An 18,288-nucleotide genomic window follows, 5' to 3' on the forward strand; every position below is an offset into this window, starting at 1 on the left:
ACTTCTGCTGTTAACATGAATGGGGAAACAGAGGGCTTCAAGTTTGCTCGGCTTTGTTTCAACCTCAGCCAGTTCAAACGTATCTTTTGATCAGCAGCAACCGTTTTTAGAACGTATTCAGATGTTTTTCACCGACCCGATGCTGCATCTGTTTGCAAGGCTTCAAACATTAAGCAGGGGTTCCTACCACACTGTTGCTCGAATCATCATCCCCTGGTGGAAGCAAAATAGGGAGATGAGAGACTTCAAGAAAAAAAAAGTCTAAATTCGGAATATGCTGGGATTTAATTCCCTAACGATGCAGTATGCCATTTAACAGCGTGTTGTGCTGCCCGAGCGCTGCGCTGGAAGTTTAGGGTGTGTAACTCCGTGCGGGCTGAGAAGTGGTGCTGGCCTTAGGCGTAAGGAAAACAAGACCATGCCTGGGACATGCCGCAGGGAGCAGCCCCTACAAGCAGCAGGAGGAGCACGGGGGTCACCGGCAGCCTTTCGGCGTGCACCTGCGTGTGCCGGGGCTGCGCGGCGCGTTTCGGTGCGTTGGGAGCTGTGCTGGGAGCAGCGCTGCAGCGGGCTGCGGGCTGCAGGGGGCACTGCGGAGGAGCCCAAAAACTCCTTGGAAGTTCAACCTGAGCGCAGCCGGCCGAGGCGCTGGCCTGCCGGCGCTCCGTTGCCATCAAAACGAGCGAGACAGCCCCCGGCTCTCCCCGCCGCCTCCCGCACTCGTCGCTGTCGCGATGGGGACGAGGTGACAAGCAGCCGTCCCCATCGCGACAGCGGCCGGAGCAGACAAAGCCGGCTGCGGAGCGGTGCCCCGCACGCTGTGCTCCCCGCTTCCTGCCCCCCAGGGGAGACCGGGGGGCGTCCCCGCGGGCAGCAGCCCCCGGCCCCGGGGGAGCCCTCCGGGCGGGGTGCGGGGAGCCGTGCGGGGGGAGCCGTCCGCTCCTGCCGGGCGGCTCCGCGCCGGGTTTTGCACCGCGTCCCCGGGTCTGCCGGCCCGGGGGAGCCGCCGCCGTCCTGCTAGCGCTGCGCGGGCACGGCGGGAGGAGGAGGAGGAGGAGGAGGAGGGCGCTCGATCATTGTGATGGTGGCAGGAGCGGCGGCAGGAGCAGCAGCAGCAGCAGCAGGGCGCAGAGCGGAGCGGAGCGGCGCGGGCTCGGCGCTGGGGCAGCGCCCCGGAGCCTCGCTGCTGCTGCTGCCCCCCCCGGCCCCGACCCCGGCCCCGGCCCCGGCCCCGCGGCCGCTCGCCGGGCTCCCCCCCGCCGGCATGCGGCCGGCCGGGCAGCGGGCGCGGCGCGGCGGCGGCCCCAAAACTTTTCTCTAGGCGGGGGAGCCCCGCTGCCGGCCCCCCCCCGCCCCGCTCCGCTCCGCTCCATGCCGGGGGGGCGCGCGGCGCGTGCCCGGCGGAGAAACGGGGGTGGGGGGGGCGCGCGTGCCCGCGGCCCCGCGCGCGTGCATGCGGCTCGCTCCCCGGCGGCGGCGGAGCGGTGTCCGGGGGCAGGAGGCGGTCCCGCGGCGATGGGCGATGGGGGGCAGGCAGCGGCCCCGTAGCGCCCGGGGGCGGCCGCCCCAGCAGCAGCAGCAGCGGCAGGAGCAGCAGCAGCAGCACCAGGAGCAGCAGCAGCAGCAGCAGCACAGCTGGCCGTGCGGGTGGCCGCGCCGCCGGCGATAACCTCCCGGCACCTCCGCTCGCCGCCTTCCTCCCTCCCTCTCTCCCTCCTCTCCTCCTCCTCCTCCCTCCTCTCCTCCTCCTCCTCCTCCTCCTGCTCTCCCCCCCCCGCCGCCGCTCGCTCCCCGCTTGATGTTTTGGAGAGCCTGGAGGGGGATCGGCTGGGGGCGCGGAGGGACGCTCGCCGGGGCTCGCCGCTTGCCCGCTACATGCCGGCGCCCCCTCCTCCCCCCGGCGGCCCCGTGAAAAGTATCCCGCCGGGACCCCGCAGGAGGCTGCGTGCGCGCCGGGGGCAGGCTCCAAACTTCTTCCAAAATAGTGCGCGCGGGGCAGGCGATGGGGGATTTCGCGGCCCCCGCCGCCGCCTCCAACGGCGGGGGCATCTGCATCAACAATAACCTGGGCGGCGGGCTCGGCGGGGCCGCTCTCGGGGTCGCCGGCGCCCCCCACGGCCCGCCTGCCGCCGCCCCCGGGAACAATGCTGCCGGCGGCGGCGTCCCCAAGCACAGCACGGTGGTGGAGCGGCTGCGGCAGCGCATCGAGGGCTGCCGGCGGCACCATGTCAGCTGCGAGAGCAGGTACCAGCAAGCCCAGGCGGAGCAGCTGGAGCTGGAGCGCAGGGACACGGTGAGCCTCTACCAGAGGACGCTGGAGCAGAGGGCCAAGAAGACGGGCGCCAAGCAGCAGCAGCAGCAGCAGCAGCAGGGCAAGCAGCAGCAGGATGCCGAGCCCGCCGCGGCGGAGCAGAGGAACCACACGCTGATCATGGTAAGGGCAGGGGGCGGCCCGGGCCCCCCACCGGAGGGGAGGCAGGCTCGGCCTCGGGCACGGAGCGTGTGTGTGTGTTTGGGGGGGGCGTTCGCGCAACTTGCGTGGAGCCAGCAAACTTTTTGTTGTGTTTTTATATTTATTTGTTTTGGAGGAGGGGGGAGCGGGGCCGTGGGGTGCGTGATTTGGGGCTCCCCGCCGCCGGGGGAGGCCGGCAGCCGGCGCCCCAAGCGAGAGCAGGCTGCGCTCAGCCGCTTCCTAAACTTTGCTCGGGTTTTAAGGAGCTCGGCGAGCGGCGGGGGGGCTGGGGGGGGCAGGGGGCGGGGGCTGAGCCGCACGGAGCGGAGCCGCGAGTAGGAAGCGGAGTTTCCCACTCCCAGCCCGCTCCCATGATGAATAATCAAAGGCGGCGCGGGGGGAGCCAGCGCCGGCCTTATTTATAGCAGGTCGCGGCCGGCGGCACGGCTCGGCACGGCTCGGCTCGGCACGGCGGAGGGGGGGTCCCGGAGCCGCCCCCAACCTCGTTCTCTGCCGGGCAGGGGGCAGCCGGGGCCTCGCCGTCTGCAGGGCGCACAATGGGCGGCGGAGCCCGGCGGGGAGGAGGAGGAGGAGAGGAGGAGGCGTGTGGTTTCCAAGCCCCGCACGTCCCTCCCTCGCTCCCTCCCCTGCCGCGCGGGGGGGTCCCGCAGGGCGGCAGCTGCCGCCGGCCCCCGCGGGGGGAACCGTGACGGAGCGGCGGGGGGCGGCCTCCCCAGCCCGTCCCGTCCCATCCCATCCCATCCCAACCCATCCCATTTCCAGCCCGTCCCATCCCCGTCCCGTCCCCTTCATCCCCGGCTCGCTGCCGGGCGCTTTGTCCGCCCCGGGCGGGGAGGTGGGGACGGGGCCGGCCGGCGGCAGACAAAAGCTGGGCGCTGCGTGTGTGTGTGTGTGTGTGTGTGTGCGCCCCTGATCCCCCCCAGCATCCCGGCCAGCAGGAAGCGGAGCAGCCTCCCTGACATCTCGCCGCCTTCCTGGCGGCTCCTCCGCCTCCTCCGGGGCTCTCCCGGGGAAGAGCCGGGCGGCCCCGGCCGAGCCGAGCCGAGCCGAGCCGGTCGCTGCCCCCCTCCCTTTCCCCTTCCCCTTCTCCTCCGGGGGGGATGCGCAAGGTGCCAAAGTTGGGGGAGCAGAGTGGGCAGAGGGGGGCTCCGCGGTGGGGGAAGCCCGGCTGCAGGGGAACGGGAACGGGAACGGCAGGGCTGGGGCTGAGCTGGCAGCCCGCACGCCATTTATCTCTGCTCCGTGTGCACGGCACTCCGAGCTTAAAGAGAAACCCCGGCGCTTTCTCGGGAAGGACCCTTTGCCACCAAGCACTGCCTTGCTAAGACCGCTTGCAAGAAGCGTTGTAGCAAAAATCGGAAGTGTGATCTGCGCCGTTTCACCTGTAGAGCGTCGATTACAACCTGGGAACAGGAGGGTGGCTTCATAGGCTCGTGAAAGTTATATTTAAAACCTGGGAAACTGCTCCTTTCAAAGCAACTGGAGGGTATTCTCTGTGGGACTTTTATGGTACAAACAAAGTTCTTCACTTCTGGCAAGCACGAGTTTGCTAAGTTTCATAGTTTAGATGCATCGTGATTTCCATTTACTGAAACAGTTCAACTTTATATAATACTTGATTCCAGCTTGAGAAAACACTAAACTATACGTTGCGGTTTTCTCCCTTTCTCTATTCTCTGGTGACCTCCAGCTGAGAGGTTCACAGTGACACAATCCCATGGGTCTGCTAGCACGTTACTCCTCACACAAAACCAGTGTTAAATCCTTCCCTCCCATTATCAGAGCGCGCGTTCTGGAGTGGAGGCAGTTGGTTAGGACTCACGACAACAAATGCAGTGAGAAAACACCGTCTGCAATGCTTTTTCATCAGGAGGGCAAGGAAAATATTACCGGAGTGTGTGTGTGCGTCCCTCCAAATTCAGAGACGTGGGGCCGGGCAGCGAGGTGCCCAGCAAACCCTCCCAGAAAGTGGGTAAAAGGTGTCTGTAGGAGGTGATCGTTGTTGAAAGACACGCACTCTGATTTTCTTCATTGGACGGAGTAGGAACTCTCTGGCACATACAGTGCTCCTTGTCACCACCCCCATGGGGTGCACCCTCGCTCCCTGAGTTCATGAAAGGGATTGTGCAGTTTCCACTGTTTAGGACTCCGTGTCAACCGACAGGCACTTATCAATGGGAGCCTTTTTTTGAAAAGGCACGTAGGAGCATAGGCTCGCCTGTACTTCGCGAAGTGCTGAGCTACACTGAATTTGGGTCTTGATACAGAGCGAGCTTTCACTGGCTGAATTTTGGAGTATCTCAATGTATAGCTAATTCAGCCTATCCTACTTGAGGAGAACAAGGGGTTTCAACTCTAGTTTGCTCCCATGCAGGCATCGATTGGGATGTGCACAAAAATTAAAATTGTTTATAAATAGCTGGGAGGACTTTTTTTTTCCAGTCCAACCTGGCAAAAGCCAAAGTTGTTTTCCCTGCTTTTGAGCTGGATTATTAGAATGCTGTACCAGCTAGGCTTTCAAAAGAAGTGTGGGGAAAAATTGCAGGCCATCCAAAACTCTGCTGCTCATCTTCGGACTGGTTCCAGGAAACATCAGCGCATTATTTCAGTGCTTTGGTTCTTTGTGAGCTAATCTGCCCTCTCAGTTCCTGCTTTAAGTGCAGGAGTTTTCTGGCTCTGCATCCCTGGTATTGTGTGAGCGTGGTTCCGAGGTGATATATGTGTGTCCGTATAATATAAATAATAAATATTTAGTGTATAATAGCGTATATAATGTACATATTGCCAAGTGAAATCGCCTCTCTGTCTTATCCCCAACGCTGCCCTTCTTATTGGGTGTTCTTGCTGTTTTTTTGCCCAGTGAAACGCTACTTCTGTAATTACCACATTGACCTTCCGATGCACGTTGATTTGCATCTCAGCTCTGCTGTAACTTAAAAAGGGTCTGGAGATAATTTTTCCTATTTTAAAAGCTCTTCAACTCTTTTCTTATTTAGCATCGCTACGGGCTTGATAGCCACTGTCAAACTGACCATTCCTAACCCTAAAACTAGCCCTTAGGAAACTGAGTTTTAAACACCATAAAATGTTATTTAGATCATAGAAATTAGTGACGGAAGTCAAATGACCTATTAGATCATCTTTTCTGTTCCCCTGCCAAGGCGTAACTATGCCAATTCGGAATTAGTTTAGAGTTAGAGAAAACACGGCTGGCAAACACAGTATTTTCCAATACTGCTTTTTACCCATCCTGGGCTAACGCGCTGCCTCGTGGAAGTCAATGGTCACGTTGCTCTACCTGAGGGAAGGGAGACGGGCAGGCCGGTCCCTTCAGCCTGCTTTGCCTTGGGACAGAATGGCACGCTGAGAATTACCGAAATCCGGCTGTGTCGCCTCCTCGTTGGCAATACTCCAGCACAGGGAAGTAGTTTCCCCCTTCCTTTCTCCTTTTTCTTGGAAAAGGTATCCCCAATGGCATGCATAATTTCTTGGTTTCCCTCAGTGACTCACGGCTAATTTTATTCAAGATACGGACTGTTGAATAATGCTGTCGGTCTTGCGGGCATTTTTTTAAAGCGTACACCTGCTGTGTTGATGGTGCACCTTGCTGTAGTTATCGTGTGCCTTCATACACCTGAGCACAGCTCTGGTGCTCTTCTTCAGGTGGTGTCGTGGTGTAACTCACTCAGGGGTTTATCCGTTACATGGTAGGAAAGGTCTATTTCTCTAGGATTGCAAGGATGAAAAGGAAAAATGGTATTTTGGATACTTCTTATTTTCCAGAAGAGGTCGAGTGCTGCAGTCCTTACTCATGCCTGATGACTAAATAGGCTGAAACATCTCTTCAGTTTGTAAGCTGTGTCTGATCTTGTTCACGCTGTGGTAAAGTCAATAGTTAATGCAAAACTGGGATGATACCAGAATTAAATCCCAGGCCAACAACGCTTCTTATTTTTCATATGCCTCATAGAAGGAGTCATCGTGCAACCCTTTTTATTTTGCTCTTCCTCTAAGGGTGGATCTTTCTTATTCCACAGCCTCTCCCATTTTTCTTCTCCTTTTCATACCAACTCATGCCTGATGCTCCCGTGCGATCGCTGTCCTCTAGGACAAGGAGTTCTTGCGTTGACCTCCTTTTGCAGCTCGTCAGCACAATAGATTCCAGCTTAGCAAATGGAAAGGAATGGAGAGACTCTTCGCTTCAAGCACTACTAGTCCCTCATGACCTTCGTGTGCTCCGACTGAAAGTGTCTCTCTAAAAGATAGTGGGCTGGGTCATTACGAGCCGGAGCCGGAGCAGGAAAAGTTGTGTTTTGACATACTGTAGCCAGCCCCGGTGAAATCCACGCTTCAGCCTGACAAACAGCACGTGTTACAAGTCCCGGAGTGAAGTTTTAGGCGTTGTGAAGCTCAGGAAGAATGACTCTGGCTGGAAGGTGGCCAAAACTCATTCTGCTAACGCAGAGCCAAAAATATTAACACGTGATTGTGTAGGGACAATTGGTCGCTCGCATGTAGGTTAACCTAAATTTGTGGTAACTTGACCTATAGCTTAAGGTTTCACAAGTGGCTTAAGCTGGTGTAAATCTGAGCTGCCGCCACCGAGGAAGTCTCATCTTTCATGCTCTTGTCAGTGGCCGCATTTTCTTGCCGCCTCCCTTTGCCAGCTCTGTCAGCTGGCTCAACCTACTGAGCGGGTAGGGAGGATGGAAATATTTTTTTTTTTCCCTTTTCTTCTGGGTTAGTGTTCAGCTGGGTCAGAGCCATGGTTTGTTTGACTGTCCCTCCCACGGGCAGCACAGTCTTACAACACCTTAATCCTGTTGTGAAACTTCGCCCTTATCCCAGGACAGACGTATCGGACGTGTGACCTGAAACATGCTCACCTGCTGCCATACTTTTTTTTTATTTGAGCTGAGTAACGCCGGGGTAGGTGGACACGATTCTTCTGTCCCTTAATTCAGGCACTGGCACAGGAAAAGCCGCGAGAAGCAGCAAAAGTCAGAGTTCATTTTTTCTTTAAACACTCGCGTGTACATGCCATTTGCTTGCATATTACTCCAGTATGTATAATTCATGGGAGAGATGTGCTTGGATTAGCAGAGGTTTAAGGACAGGTCTGACAGCCAGGAAGTGCTGACTGGAATCCTTCAAGCACGCTGTTTTCTGCATTGAAATGTGAAGTACAGTCTCAGGCTGAAGTTTTGAACCTGCAATCAGTTTTCCAGTCAGGGATCTCGCAGGCTGTTCAGATAAGGAACATACTTGGACGTGCAGTGGGAACTGGGGAGGCTTAGCAATCTGAAGTATTTATTTTCCTAGTTTGTCTAAGATGGTGAATCATAAAACCATTTAATTTTGATCACTCTTTTGCTTCCCCCTCACGTGCTTCAGTTCCACAGTGTTTGTAGTCTGCTGTTGTTTGCTTTCTGAATGCTGGAAACCCACTTTTACAGGGGGTGAGAGAAATTGTCTTTTTAAACTGGCAGTGGCTAATGAGATAGCAGCGGCTGATTTTTTTCTTTTGCCTACAGGAAGGGGCTGAGCTGCTTTCTTTCGAGACTTCCCTCTTTCACATCGATTTTGTTTGCCACCACATACAGTGTAATTGGTAAGAAGATATGAATACTTTATTGTTTAGTTGACCTGAGGGAAGAGACACGTCCACCCGTAGTCTCCGTGCGTTTTCCGTAGATGTCTGTGACTGTTCAGGCCGCTGGCAGTGGGGATGATGGGTTGGTTTGCTTGTCAGTTCTGCACAACCACAGCATGCATGGAGCACAAAAGAGGGTTGAAGTTACGACTTTCAGAATAACTAAGCTAATAAACAGAAAGACCAACAGTTCCCATGCTTTCTTTCCCATGTTTTTTTTTATCAGGGCTGCTTTTTGTAAGGTGTTTGCATAGGGCTCTGTCCTGCAAGGTCCTCAGCAATTGAAGCTTGGTGGAGTTGATTTTTAACTGGTTGCAGGTGGGGCTGCTAGGCTCTGCCTCGTGCCCTCCTCCCTTCTTCACACGAGGGGCTCCTCCCTGCATTGCTTTAACTTTGTGCTGTGCAGGGGCTTGAATAAGGCAACTCCAGCTTCATTTTCCTCAGGCGTGGGGATTCGGACAAGCAGCCATAAATACCTCTGCGCAGGGGTACCTTTCCTGCCGTGTCTTTGTGCTGCTTCTGAAGGATCTCCAGCCTGTTCAGGGAGCCCTGGGATGCTGCATGCCTAGGTAAGGAATGGAGAATTGGTCCCTGGCTTGGCTCTGACCCTGAGCCTTAGCACAACAAGCAGCCACCGTGCCCACGTAGCTACATGTATATTTATGTAGACCAGTGCATGTGCGTATGGACTGGCTTTTATACCGTGCTGTAAATGACAAAGTGAAGGACTTGTGATCAGTGTTGGCAGTGGAGGGGGATGTACTGGAATGATAAGTTTAAGATCCACAGTTACGTATCCATTTCCTGTATTTTCAGCTTCCTTTCTTTTTCCTTTGGGTTGTACCTAATCCACGGTGATCTTATAGCACTTGTTCATTGTGTTTAATCTGAGGGAGGAAGGGAGTTGGTTGTGGCAGATGAGAGAGTGGAAGAGTTATGAGAAGTAGTAGAGGTGTTTGCTTTTTTTTTTTTTTTTTTTTTCTTTTTTCAATCATTTAAGGCATTTCCTTAAGCAGGATAGAGCAGCACTTAGCCAAGAGAGAAATCGTAGCGTTTCCTATCACTTCTGTTTATGCAGAGTATTGTGGGTACAGATGCTCTAGTATTTGAGAAAATGACTTTAAAATATATCTTAGCTGGCAGTAGTTGTCTTTGGACTGCTAAAAAGATTGTTACATTTCAGATGTGATTTTTGCTGTTGTTCATTTCGGTCCCAGCAGCCGGTGGCTGTTGTTGTGATTGCTCTGGGTTGCATTCCAGGGCAGAAGGGAGGCTGCACAGGGAAAACTGCTGCAAACATTAAACAACCAACTTTTAATGATGTTTTTGGCAAGCATTATCTTTATTTGTTCAACATAGCTTTGGTTCTCATCGAAGCAGTAGCCTTGAAGACTTCAGTGGACTCATACTTTGGCTGTAGGCTGAACGGCAGCCGCCCTGAGCTCCAAAGGGGCTGGAGTGCTCTGGCGTGTAGTCCTTCACTGGATGGGGAGTAATGGTGCAAAATCGTCTGTGAGTCCTTGCATTGCAGCAAGTTTCTGGGCTGAGCTTGTGATCTTTGCATTCCAGTGAAAGCGGAGATGCCATGCGGAGGTTACAGTGCTATCTGTCTTCATTCCTTGATGACATAAATAACTCTTAGCCTACAAACTTGTTAGCATGAGATTATTCAAGGTCTGGATTGCTGCAGTTTTGAAAATTACCCTTAGAGAATTTGGGTATTTTTTTATTTTTTTTTTCACTGGGCTTATTTTTTTTCTAACATGTTTAAATGTATATTCTATGTAATGCAAAATAAGGGAAAAATTTTATTTTCTCTCCTTCATTTCGCTTCTTAAACATTTTCTACCTTGGTATCTACACCAGGGTTCACTGCCCTTCTCAGTAACGCTTCTGTTGTGGGGAATGGCAGCAGCGCGTAGTGACAATGGAGACTTGTGAGTGTGGGATAGCAAAACCAAAACTGATCTGGAGGAGCGAAGTCACAGGCTTCCCCTCAGCAGTTGCTGTGGTGAATCGTGCGGCAGCCTTACTGCCGGAGAGGGGCTCTAGGAAGCTGGCACAGGCCCTCTCTCTCCAAAGTTGCTATGGATATTGAACACATGAAATGCACTGTTTTGTTCCTTCATTTTGCATCCAAATACCTGCTATCTTGAGAAAGTGATTCCTCGGGGATGGCAAATCTGTCTCATGTGGCCTTCTTACTGTGAAATTCCATGCCACCTAAAGCCAGCGGTGGGGCCACGTGTGGTACCCGCTGGAAACCTGGTGGTTGTGTGCGGCTGTTGTTAGCCTGGCAGTGAAAGGCTTCAGCAGTGCCTGGAGCACCCGGCAGGGCTCTTGCAGAAGGTTTTTGGGAGTGCTGCTACCTGCAAGGGTGATGTGGTGACCCAGAGCTGTGAGAGGGCTGAGGGGCAAGGCCTGTCTCCGAAGCAGGCGTCCAAGCGCTGGCCACGGCACCTGCATCGGGTAGGTCGTCCCTCTCCTTCCTGTGAGGGAAAAAGTAGCGTTTGTATGTCATTTCCTGGTTTCTTCCCTAAAACTGACCAACTTTGCTCTCTGATAAAACAAGGAGAGACAGTGTTTTGGTTTACGTCTGCAGTGTGATACAGGCTGCTCGATGCACTTCTGCTCATTTACAGTTCCACACAGAATAATAAACGGGGTAAAATAATTATGAAAGGCCTGCGTAGATGGTATTGCAGTTCACAGAACGTGGTGTCTTGACGTACTTATGGGATTAAGGTGATATTTAGGTGAGATGGCAAGTCCAAGGTAGAGCATCTCATCTCATGCATAGTTTTATCTGCCTTCTGAGTCCTGCTCTGGACAATATGACAAAGGTTTTTATTCAAGTGCTCCAGGAGAAAAAAATCACAAAGTATGTAGCTTTCTAATACAAGACTTAGTAAAGATGATGTCAATTATAATTTTCTGAATGGATTTTTTCATGGAACTTTAGTTTGGATGCTGATTGGAATAGGTGATTTGGTGATACAGTAAGTTAGGGATGGGTGATTCGGGGCTGTGCTTCTGTTCATTCTCCCCCTCCTTTCTTGGATGGTTTATTTCAGAATTAACTCGCTCACCAGAACCCAACCCGTTAGCACAGCAGGTAGACAGCAGCATTAGGGATAGTGGTATTTCTGATGCAGTGTGTTTCAAATGTTGAGTTCTGCTAGTAGTTACCTGAGAAGACATGGTTCTGGTTTCAGAACTGTTTCCTCCCCAGATCTGTGATGTGTGCTGTGGATGGTGATCTCATAATGAGCATACATCAGAACGCCACATAAAGAGTTAACGTGGACTGGCTCACCTGCTCAGAAGGGTCGTGGCAGGAGTGAGTTGTGCTGGGCAGCTCAAGCACCGGTAGGATATGGCAGAAATTCCACCAAACTGCTTCACCTCAGAATTCCCCCCCCTTTGGAATGCTTTTAATTTATTTTTATTTTTTTAAGGTAAGAGAAGCTCTTCTGAGCTCTTCATTTACAAACTTAGATGTCTGTAAAGGCAGGAAGATGGCCAATTAAGGGAGAAATAGTGATTGTCATGTGCATGGGGCTCTGTAGAGGATAGTAGCATAAATGAACTTGTAAGAAAAAAATCATTACTTCAGAGATGCATTTTTAAAAAATATACAGTTCTTACATGTCTTAAGATTCAAGATGTAAGCTGAAAATCAAATGTCTTTCTTGTTTTGAAGGCAGGAAACAAAATGTTCGAAACTGTTTAAATATGTAATCAGTTTTATTAGAGCAGTATCAGTGTGATATCAAAAATAATTTTTTTCTTAGACAAGATCTATATACACTTAATACTCCAATACACAAGGGCAGAAGTCTTGCAAAAATTTAGTAATTCTTGCTTTTGGTTTAATTGTGGTTGTTTTTGTGTGCGTATTTTAGCAGAGCTGCCTGTTTCTACTTTAAAAAGGTATAACACCCAGGATAGTTGTCTTACAGTCGTCCTAGCAGAGATGGATTAGTAGCCTGAGTGCAGATGAGCAAGTCAAATGCATATGGTGCTGCAGTTTATCACAGAGCTCTGCAGCTCTCTGGGTACTAATGCAGCCGCTGTGCTCACAGGTGGGTCATGGTGAGGCTGTCTGCCATAAAGGCCATAACACTGCTTTCAAAAACAAAACAAAAAGAAAGTGTGTGTGTGTATATATATCCTATTTGTATATGTATATATGTATCCATCCTGTTCTTAGTTGTATCATATTTTCAAAGCCAGTTTCACTTTGAAACTTGCGGAGAAATTTGCCTAAAATGGTTTACATCCATAATCCAAGGATGAAATTAGGAAAAAACACACAGTTTGCTCTGCTTTTTTCTTGGAAGTTCTTGAAGCCATTGCAATGAGGAACCTCAGTGCATTTGAGTTACATGTCGTGATCTGCCATTTGCGGTCTCTCCCAGCAGTGGGAAGGGGGAGGATAGGGAAATTAAGCACTTTATTACCTGTGGAAAATGGTGCACTTCCCACGTGCTTAGCCGTGTCTTGCTGCTGTGTGCTGAAGGTTTCATCCGCACTGAGCACGGTCTGCCTCCCTGTAGCCTGCTCCGCCGACAGGAGCACAGTGCCGGGGACATGTGGCATGTCCCTGCTCCTGTGTTTCCAGGACTGCTGTCTCATTCATCTTAGGAGCAGTAGGTACAGAAGTTTGCCCTTGCTGTCCTGCCACATGCTTCCCATTTGCAAGAAGCAGGAAGGTGCTGCACCAGAAGCGCAGAGACCCAAGGAAGTGGGTTTTAAATCCACGAGGGCATTACAGTGCGTTGTGCTACATGATTTTCTGCACTCCGGTTAAATTAGGTGGTGACGGATGTTTTGGTTGTGCTCTGATCTGAGGAATTTGGAGCAGTTTGCAGTGGCATGGATAATGAATTTGTATGACAAAGTTACTCAGCAAATGTAAACCCGCAGACAGCAGGCCTGCTTCTCGTAGTTACCTGTTGCGTATGTCTTGGAGGCTGCCAACAGGCTGCAGCAGTTCACGTGAAAGCTATTGCCCAAGTGACCTCTTACACATTAGCAACGAACACGTGTGTATTTAAAGTCCTTTATGTCCAAATCCTATTTGCATACTTCTGAAGTTGATTAAGTGGGGTGGTATGTTTTTTTTTCCCAATGGATTCACTTGGTCTTGATAAAACAAGCTAAATTTCAATATACGTATATATTTTTCTCCCTAGATGTATCCATTCATTGCTAATGTAAACCAGTTTCTGAACTTGATTGCTGTGGGAGGTAGGAGGCGTGTTTCTCAAACCAGTGGAACAAGTGGAAAGTATTTCAGGTAGTTCACAGTGGTGCAGAGGCTGGCTGTGTTCCTGTTTTCTGGTGGATCTGGAGAGAAATGCTGAGGAGTGCACCGCAGGCCTTGTTTTACTGAACAGCTATGAGAAATTTCCTTTCCCTTGGGTGGTAGTGCCTCTTATTTTTGGAAGGGAGAGGATGAGCTTCCCTCCCTGAGGTCAGACTGCACTACCGAGCAGCGAGGGTTTTCAGGAAGATTTACAGATTTGACAAGGCATTAAGCCATAGACACAATCGTATCCTTTCATTGGCTGTGCTATCCTGCCTGTGCCATGGTGTGTGAAGCAGGTGGTTAGCACTTCGTGTCATCGGGGTGGCTAATTTAGATGCATACTGTTAAACAGGTGAGCTTGAAAATTAATACCATGTTTCATCAGACCTACTTGGACCTGCACAACCTGGGCCATTACTGTATCAGGCAAAGCAACTGAAATTTTTCCATAAGAATGTCTCAAAAGCTCTTCAGAGAGTGCTTTGTAATAGGATTTGTATGATTCAGAAAGGTGCCTTTTCCAGCTTTAGAGAGAACTTTATTAGTGTTTGGATAGATGACAGAAATGAGTTCTATCTGCAGTACTTTTTTGTTTCAGCCATAATACTGAGCTGACAACTTTACTTAATTACTGAACTACGTAATGGTGGAACTTCAGTAAGGGACCTTATGCCACAGAGCTACCTCTCCTCGTCCCAGAGGGTGCCAGAATGTGCTGGAGATACATATTCAGCTACGTATGTCAATGTGTTACCTGTATGGGAAGTATTTGTGCTCAGATTAGGTAAATTTGACTTGCCTTCATCACAAGAATTTGAGTTTGGCCTTGAGGTAAAAACAAAGCTGTAGATGCTCGATGTTGCAAGAGCATGGGAGAAGACATTGAGTTTCACACCTAGGATGTAGGATGCACCATCCCATGAGTGAGACCCATTTCTTTCCCCCAGAGAGAACAGAGGGTCTCAGGTATTTTGGTAATAGTAAGTAATAGTGTACTTATTTTCCTCTCCGTTATTGACAGCAGTGTTTTTATGTATTGCTTCAGTTCCTTTTGTTGTTCTGTAAATATCGATATAAATCAATCTCTTATTCTTCGTTGTGTTGTGAAGGGATTGTTTGTATAATGGGGTATTAAAAGGGCCATTTAACTTCATTTAGCTCATCTCTGAGAGACAGGGCTTGAGGAGAGGGAGAGTGAAAGATATCCGTGGAGATGTTCAGTCCAGAGAAGATTACAGAAGTGCAAGCACGGTGGTAATACTTGGAACAAAATTTGGGGGATGTCTTGGGAAGTTACTACTGACAGGCCCAATCCAATACGTGCATAAAGAACCATGCTAGTTATTGTAATAAAGTGATTTTTGGCAAGCTTAAAAAAAAAAAAAAAAAAAAAAAGGTTAATTGCTTATATTTGAGTGTTTGTAAAGATGATTTTATTTGTAACACTTTTTCTTGATCTGATGTCAACAAGTGCTGGCTCTGCTTTCCCAAACTCCCTATCTGTAGTTTTTATTTTAGAATTTAGAAATCTAGAGCTGTCATTTCTAACATACAGCCTGCACGCCTCTGGGATCGTGTGACACTGAGTGGCAGTTAAGAAAAGCAATTTGAGTAAGGGAAATTTCTGAAAGTTATCTGCATCTTTGCTGGGAAACCCCCCACTCCCTCTCTGAGTGCTAAAGATCCACAAATTGTAAGCTTTTCAGAACTCCTGATATAGGCATTAAAAGCTGCATGGTGAATGTAAGGTGATATTGCAAGTTTGGGAAAGATTGGGTTCAAATGATTGTTGAGGTGTGTGGCCTGGGCTCTGACTGAAAGAAAGAGGATAAAGGATTCAGGAGTGCAAACCAGAGCACTGCTTTTGGTTCCAGTGGCAGAGACCTGTGGCTGTCCTGCAAGGGGAGGAGACCCAAATCTTCACGGTTCTCAGTGTTCGTGTGTGAATTTTGTTTGTCTGGGTGGTAGAAATGCCAAAAAAAAAACACCCACATAAACACTGCATTTCTAATTCCTCACAGTGAACCTGAATGTACATTTCATAAATATACATACATTTATGTGCAGCTGCTCTCTGACTGGTTTCATTGGGCACAGATGATGTCCACTGATGGTTCAATTTTTATTAAGAAAACATATTTTCACAAGTGCTTTACAATAATAAACATGTCACATTGCTCTAAGGCTATCATTCTTTGTAGCAGAGGATGTTGTATTTGGTTGTTAAGTATCAGAGAAGAGATGTACAGCTAGTCTCTACCGTGTGGTAGCCTCAAACCAAAATTGCTCATAAGACAGGATAATTCATATAGGGAGAACCTTGCAGTGACTAATGGGTTTATTTATGGTAAATGTGTGTTTTGACAACTGGGACCATATTTTTAATTTCCGTTTGTAAGGTGGAAGTTTGAAGAATTGGAGGGCCCTGTCACTTCAAGAAAATTATGTGATTGGAAAAAGTCTTCATTTCCTCCAAAATCATTTTTCTGCAGAGGCCTTTCATCCTGGCACGACTAAGTTTAATTCTTCCTAAGGTGGTGGTGGAACAAAAAAAAAAAAAAAAAAAAAACAACACATCTCTCACTGTTTGTGCAACAGGGTTTTTCTGGCTGCTTCAGGTCAGTATCCCCTATTACCACCACGTGGGTTCATCTCAATAATGGCTCAATTGCATATGGGAGATGAAATTTCAGAACTAGGCTGAATTTTAAATATTTTTAGTGATGGCTTTCTTCTCTCTGGCTGAAGCCTCTGTGAGGTGGACCGCTGCTTTTGTGAATACTGGGCTGCGATCTGGACGTCTCATTGAGCAGGGTGTGTGGGAATGGAGGAAGGGCAGTCTCTTTCCAGTGGTGGTTCCTGAAGCTTTTTTCATTTGGTGCGATGTTAGAGGTATATTCTGAACCATGCAGCAATGAAGGTGAACTCTCTGGGAGAGGACATCCCTCTGGAGGAGGATTCAGACTTGACTGCTCAGCAGAGGTGGCAGAGCCCTCTTCCACAAAGCGATTTGATCCTGTAATGGTTGATAAACCTGAGCCAGAACGCCTGAGGGGATTTTTTTTTTCCCCCAGCCAACTTTAGTATGGATTCCAGAGGGTTTGTCATTCATTGCATAATTCAGCCCCTTGCTGTGAGGGCAAGTCCAGAGAGGCTGCTCTGTCAGAACTGGTACTGAAGGGCTCGAGGAGTTAAGGGCCCCAGTTTCTGGGTGAGTGTTGGCCCAGTTCTTTGCTGCAGGGCTGCTCGCTGATCTCGGTCACCTCGGGCACAGCAGTGCCAGCTGTGTGGTTTTGGGGCAGTAACACCTGTTTGTGTTAGTGAGTGATTAAGCACTGGGAAAAGGAGCATTAGTCTGCCAGGCTAGCACATACTAGTTCAGTACGTTGGTAGGAGCGAGTACTTTAGGTGCCTTGAGGAATTAACCAAGACAGCTATGAAAACTGAAAATTACAAGTCTGTTCTTAAAATACTGCTGCTGTGATCCAAGCTCAGGGAAGTCTGATCCAGAGTTACTGCTCTGGGATTAAAAGTCTTGCAAGGTGCAAGACTGTAATGTATAATAGTTGGAGTCCATTCCCACAAGTTAAAAAACAAAACAAAACAACACGTATGTCCTTGGGATTGCTGTGGCGAGCAGGGGGAAGCCTTGGCGAGAAGCCCTGAGCTCTGCCCAGGCTGCAGGGGCTCGGGCAGCGGGAGGTGCACACTGCCCATGCTACCCCTTGCTTGCTGTGCTGTCAGTAGCCCCGAGCGAGAGATGGGCTTTACGTAAAAGGAAGTCGCTTTAATTTGAGGGGAGGTTTTATGTTAACTCTTTTTTGTTCTCTAGCTTGGGTATTTATTTAGCTTTTACCCGCTGCTAGAAATCCAGCCGGTCGAGAGAGAGCGCAAACTTCTCTGAGAGCTGTAGGAGACAGAAAATAGCCGAGAGGTCGTCCTGGCTGCCGTCCAGCCTGTGGGAGTCCTGTGAAGCTACCGGTAACACGCGGGGTTGTGTAACCACCGGCACTGATGGCCGCCAGGCAGATCTGTTTCGCTTCGGCCGGGCCCTTTTTCCTTTGTGCCCGTGCCGTTGTGTCACGGGAGCTGCAGGAGGGAGCCCGGCTGCATCCAGGGGAGCTGCTGGCGGGGCTCAGCACGGTGCTGCTGGGACTGAGCCTTGAAGTGCCTTCCAGCTCGGCTGTCACGTCAATAGCCTGATGGTTTTTATTTGAATTGCTTTGCTTTTGTCTGCTTCCGTAGGGACTAAGGTGGTTTGGAGTGCGTAACTTCTCGAATTTGGGATTAGCGATTGGAATTTGTCTTTACAAAATAACACATGCTGTTGGTGACCATCAAGCTGAGAGCTGTTCCAGATGTTAAAATGTGATTTGTAAAATCACAGCGATGGCCAAAGTACTAATTCCTTCTGGGGCTAAACCACTTGTACAAAATGCATGTCCCTTTCGTACTCCACCTTTGATATTCTGATCTTATTTCTTTCACTCCATAATTTTCCGGGGTGGCTTCTTTCAGTGGGCAGCACTCAGTGCAGTGAGAGAGCTTCAACACCAGCTGTAAACCAACCAACATAATGTAGTATTTGTGCGTGTGTTTGTTTATGTTTTGGCACAGCCTGACGGGTGACAAAGGCTTGCAGATTCCCTGCGTGCTTTAGCCTTTGGCCACTTTGCATGCACGTGTAACTGACCACGCTGTACTATGCCCTGCTCGCTCAGCCTCTGCTCCAGAAAGTAGGCTGACAGAGGCAGTGAGGGAAGAAGTCACATCTAAGACAGAGGAAGGGATTATGCTGGTAATAGTAGCAATTACTCTGTGTCTTTTTCCAAAGAACTGCTGCCATAC

At 50.1% G+C, this 18,288-nt stretch overlaps 1 protein-coding gene across 1 annotated transcript in view; it reads left to right on the forward strand.

Moving 5' to 3' along the window:
- The first annotated feature begins 1,943 nt into the window (after positions 1-1,943).
- MAML3 (mastermind like transcriptional coactivator 3) overlaps positions 1,944-18,288 on the forward strand; it is a 194,069-nt gene continuing 177,724 nt past the window's right edge. The window contains exon 1 of the mRNA XM_032186810.1: positions 1,944-2,434. Within this exon, the coding sequence (XP_032042701.1) occupies positions 2,003-2,434 (432 nt within the window). The 5' untranslated portion in view covers positions 1,944-2,002. The remainder of the gene's footprint in view (positions 2,435-18,288) is intronic.

The sequence above is a fragment of the Aythya fuligula genome, chromosome 4 (assembly GCF_009819795.1).
Source record: "Aythya fuligula isolate bAytFul2 chromosome 4, bAytFul2.pri, whole genome shotgun sequence".
NCBI lineage: Eukaryota > Metazoa > Chordata > Aves > Anseriformes > Anatidae > Aythya > Aythya fuligula.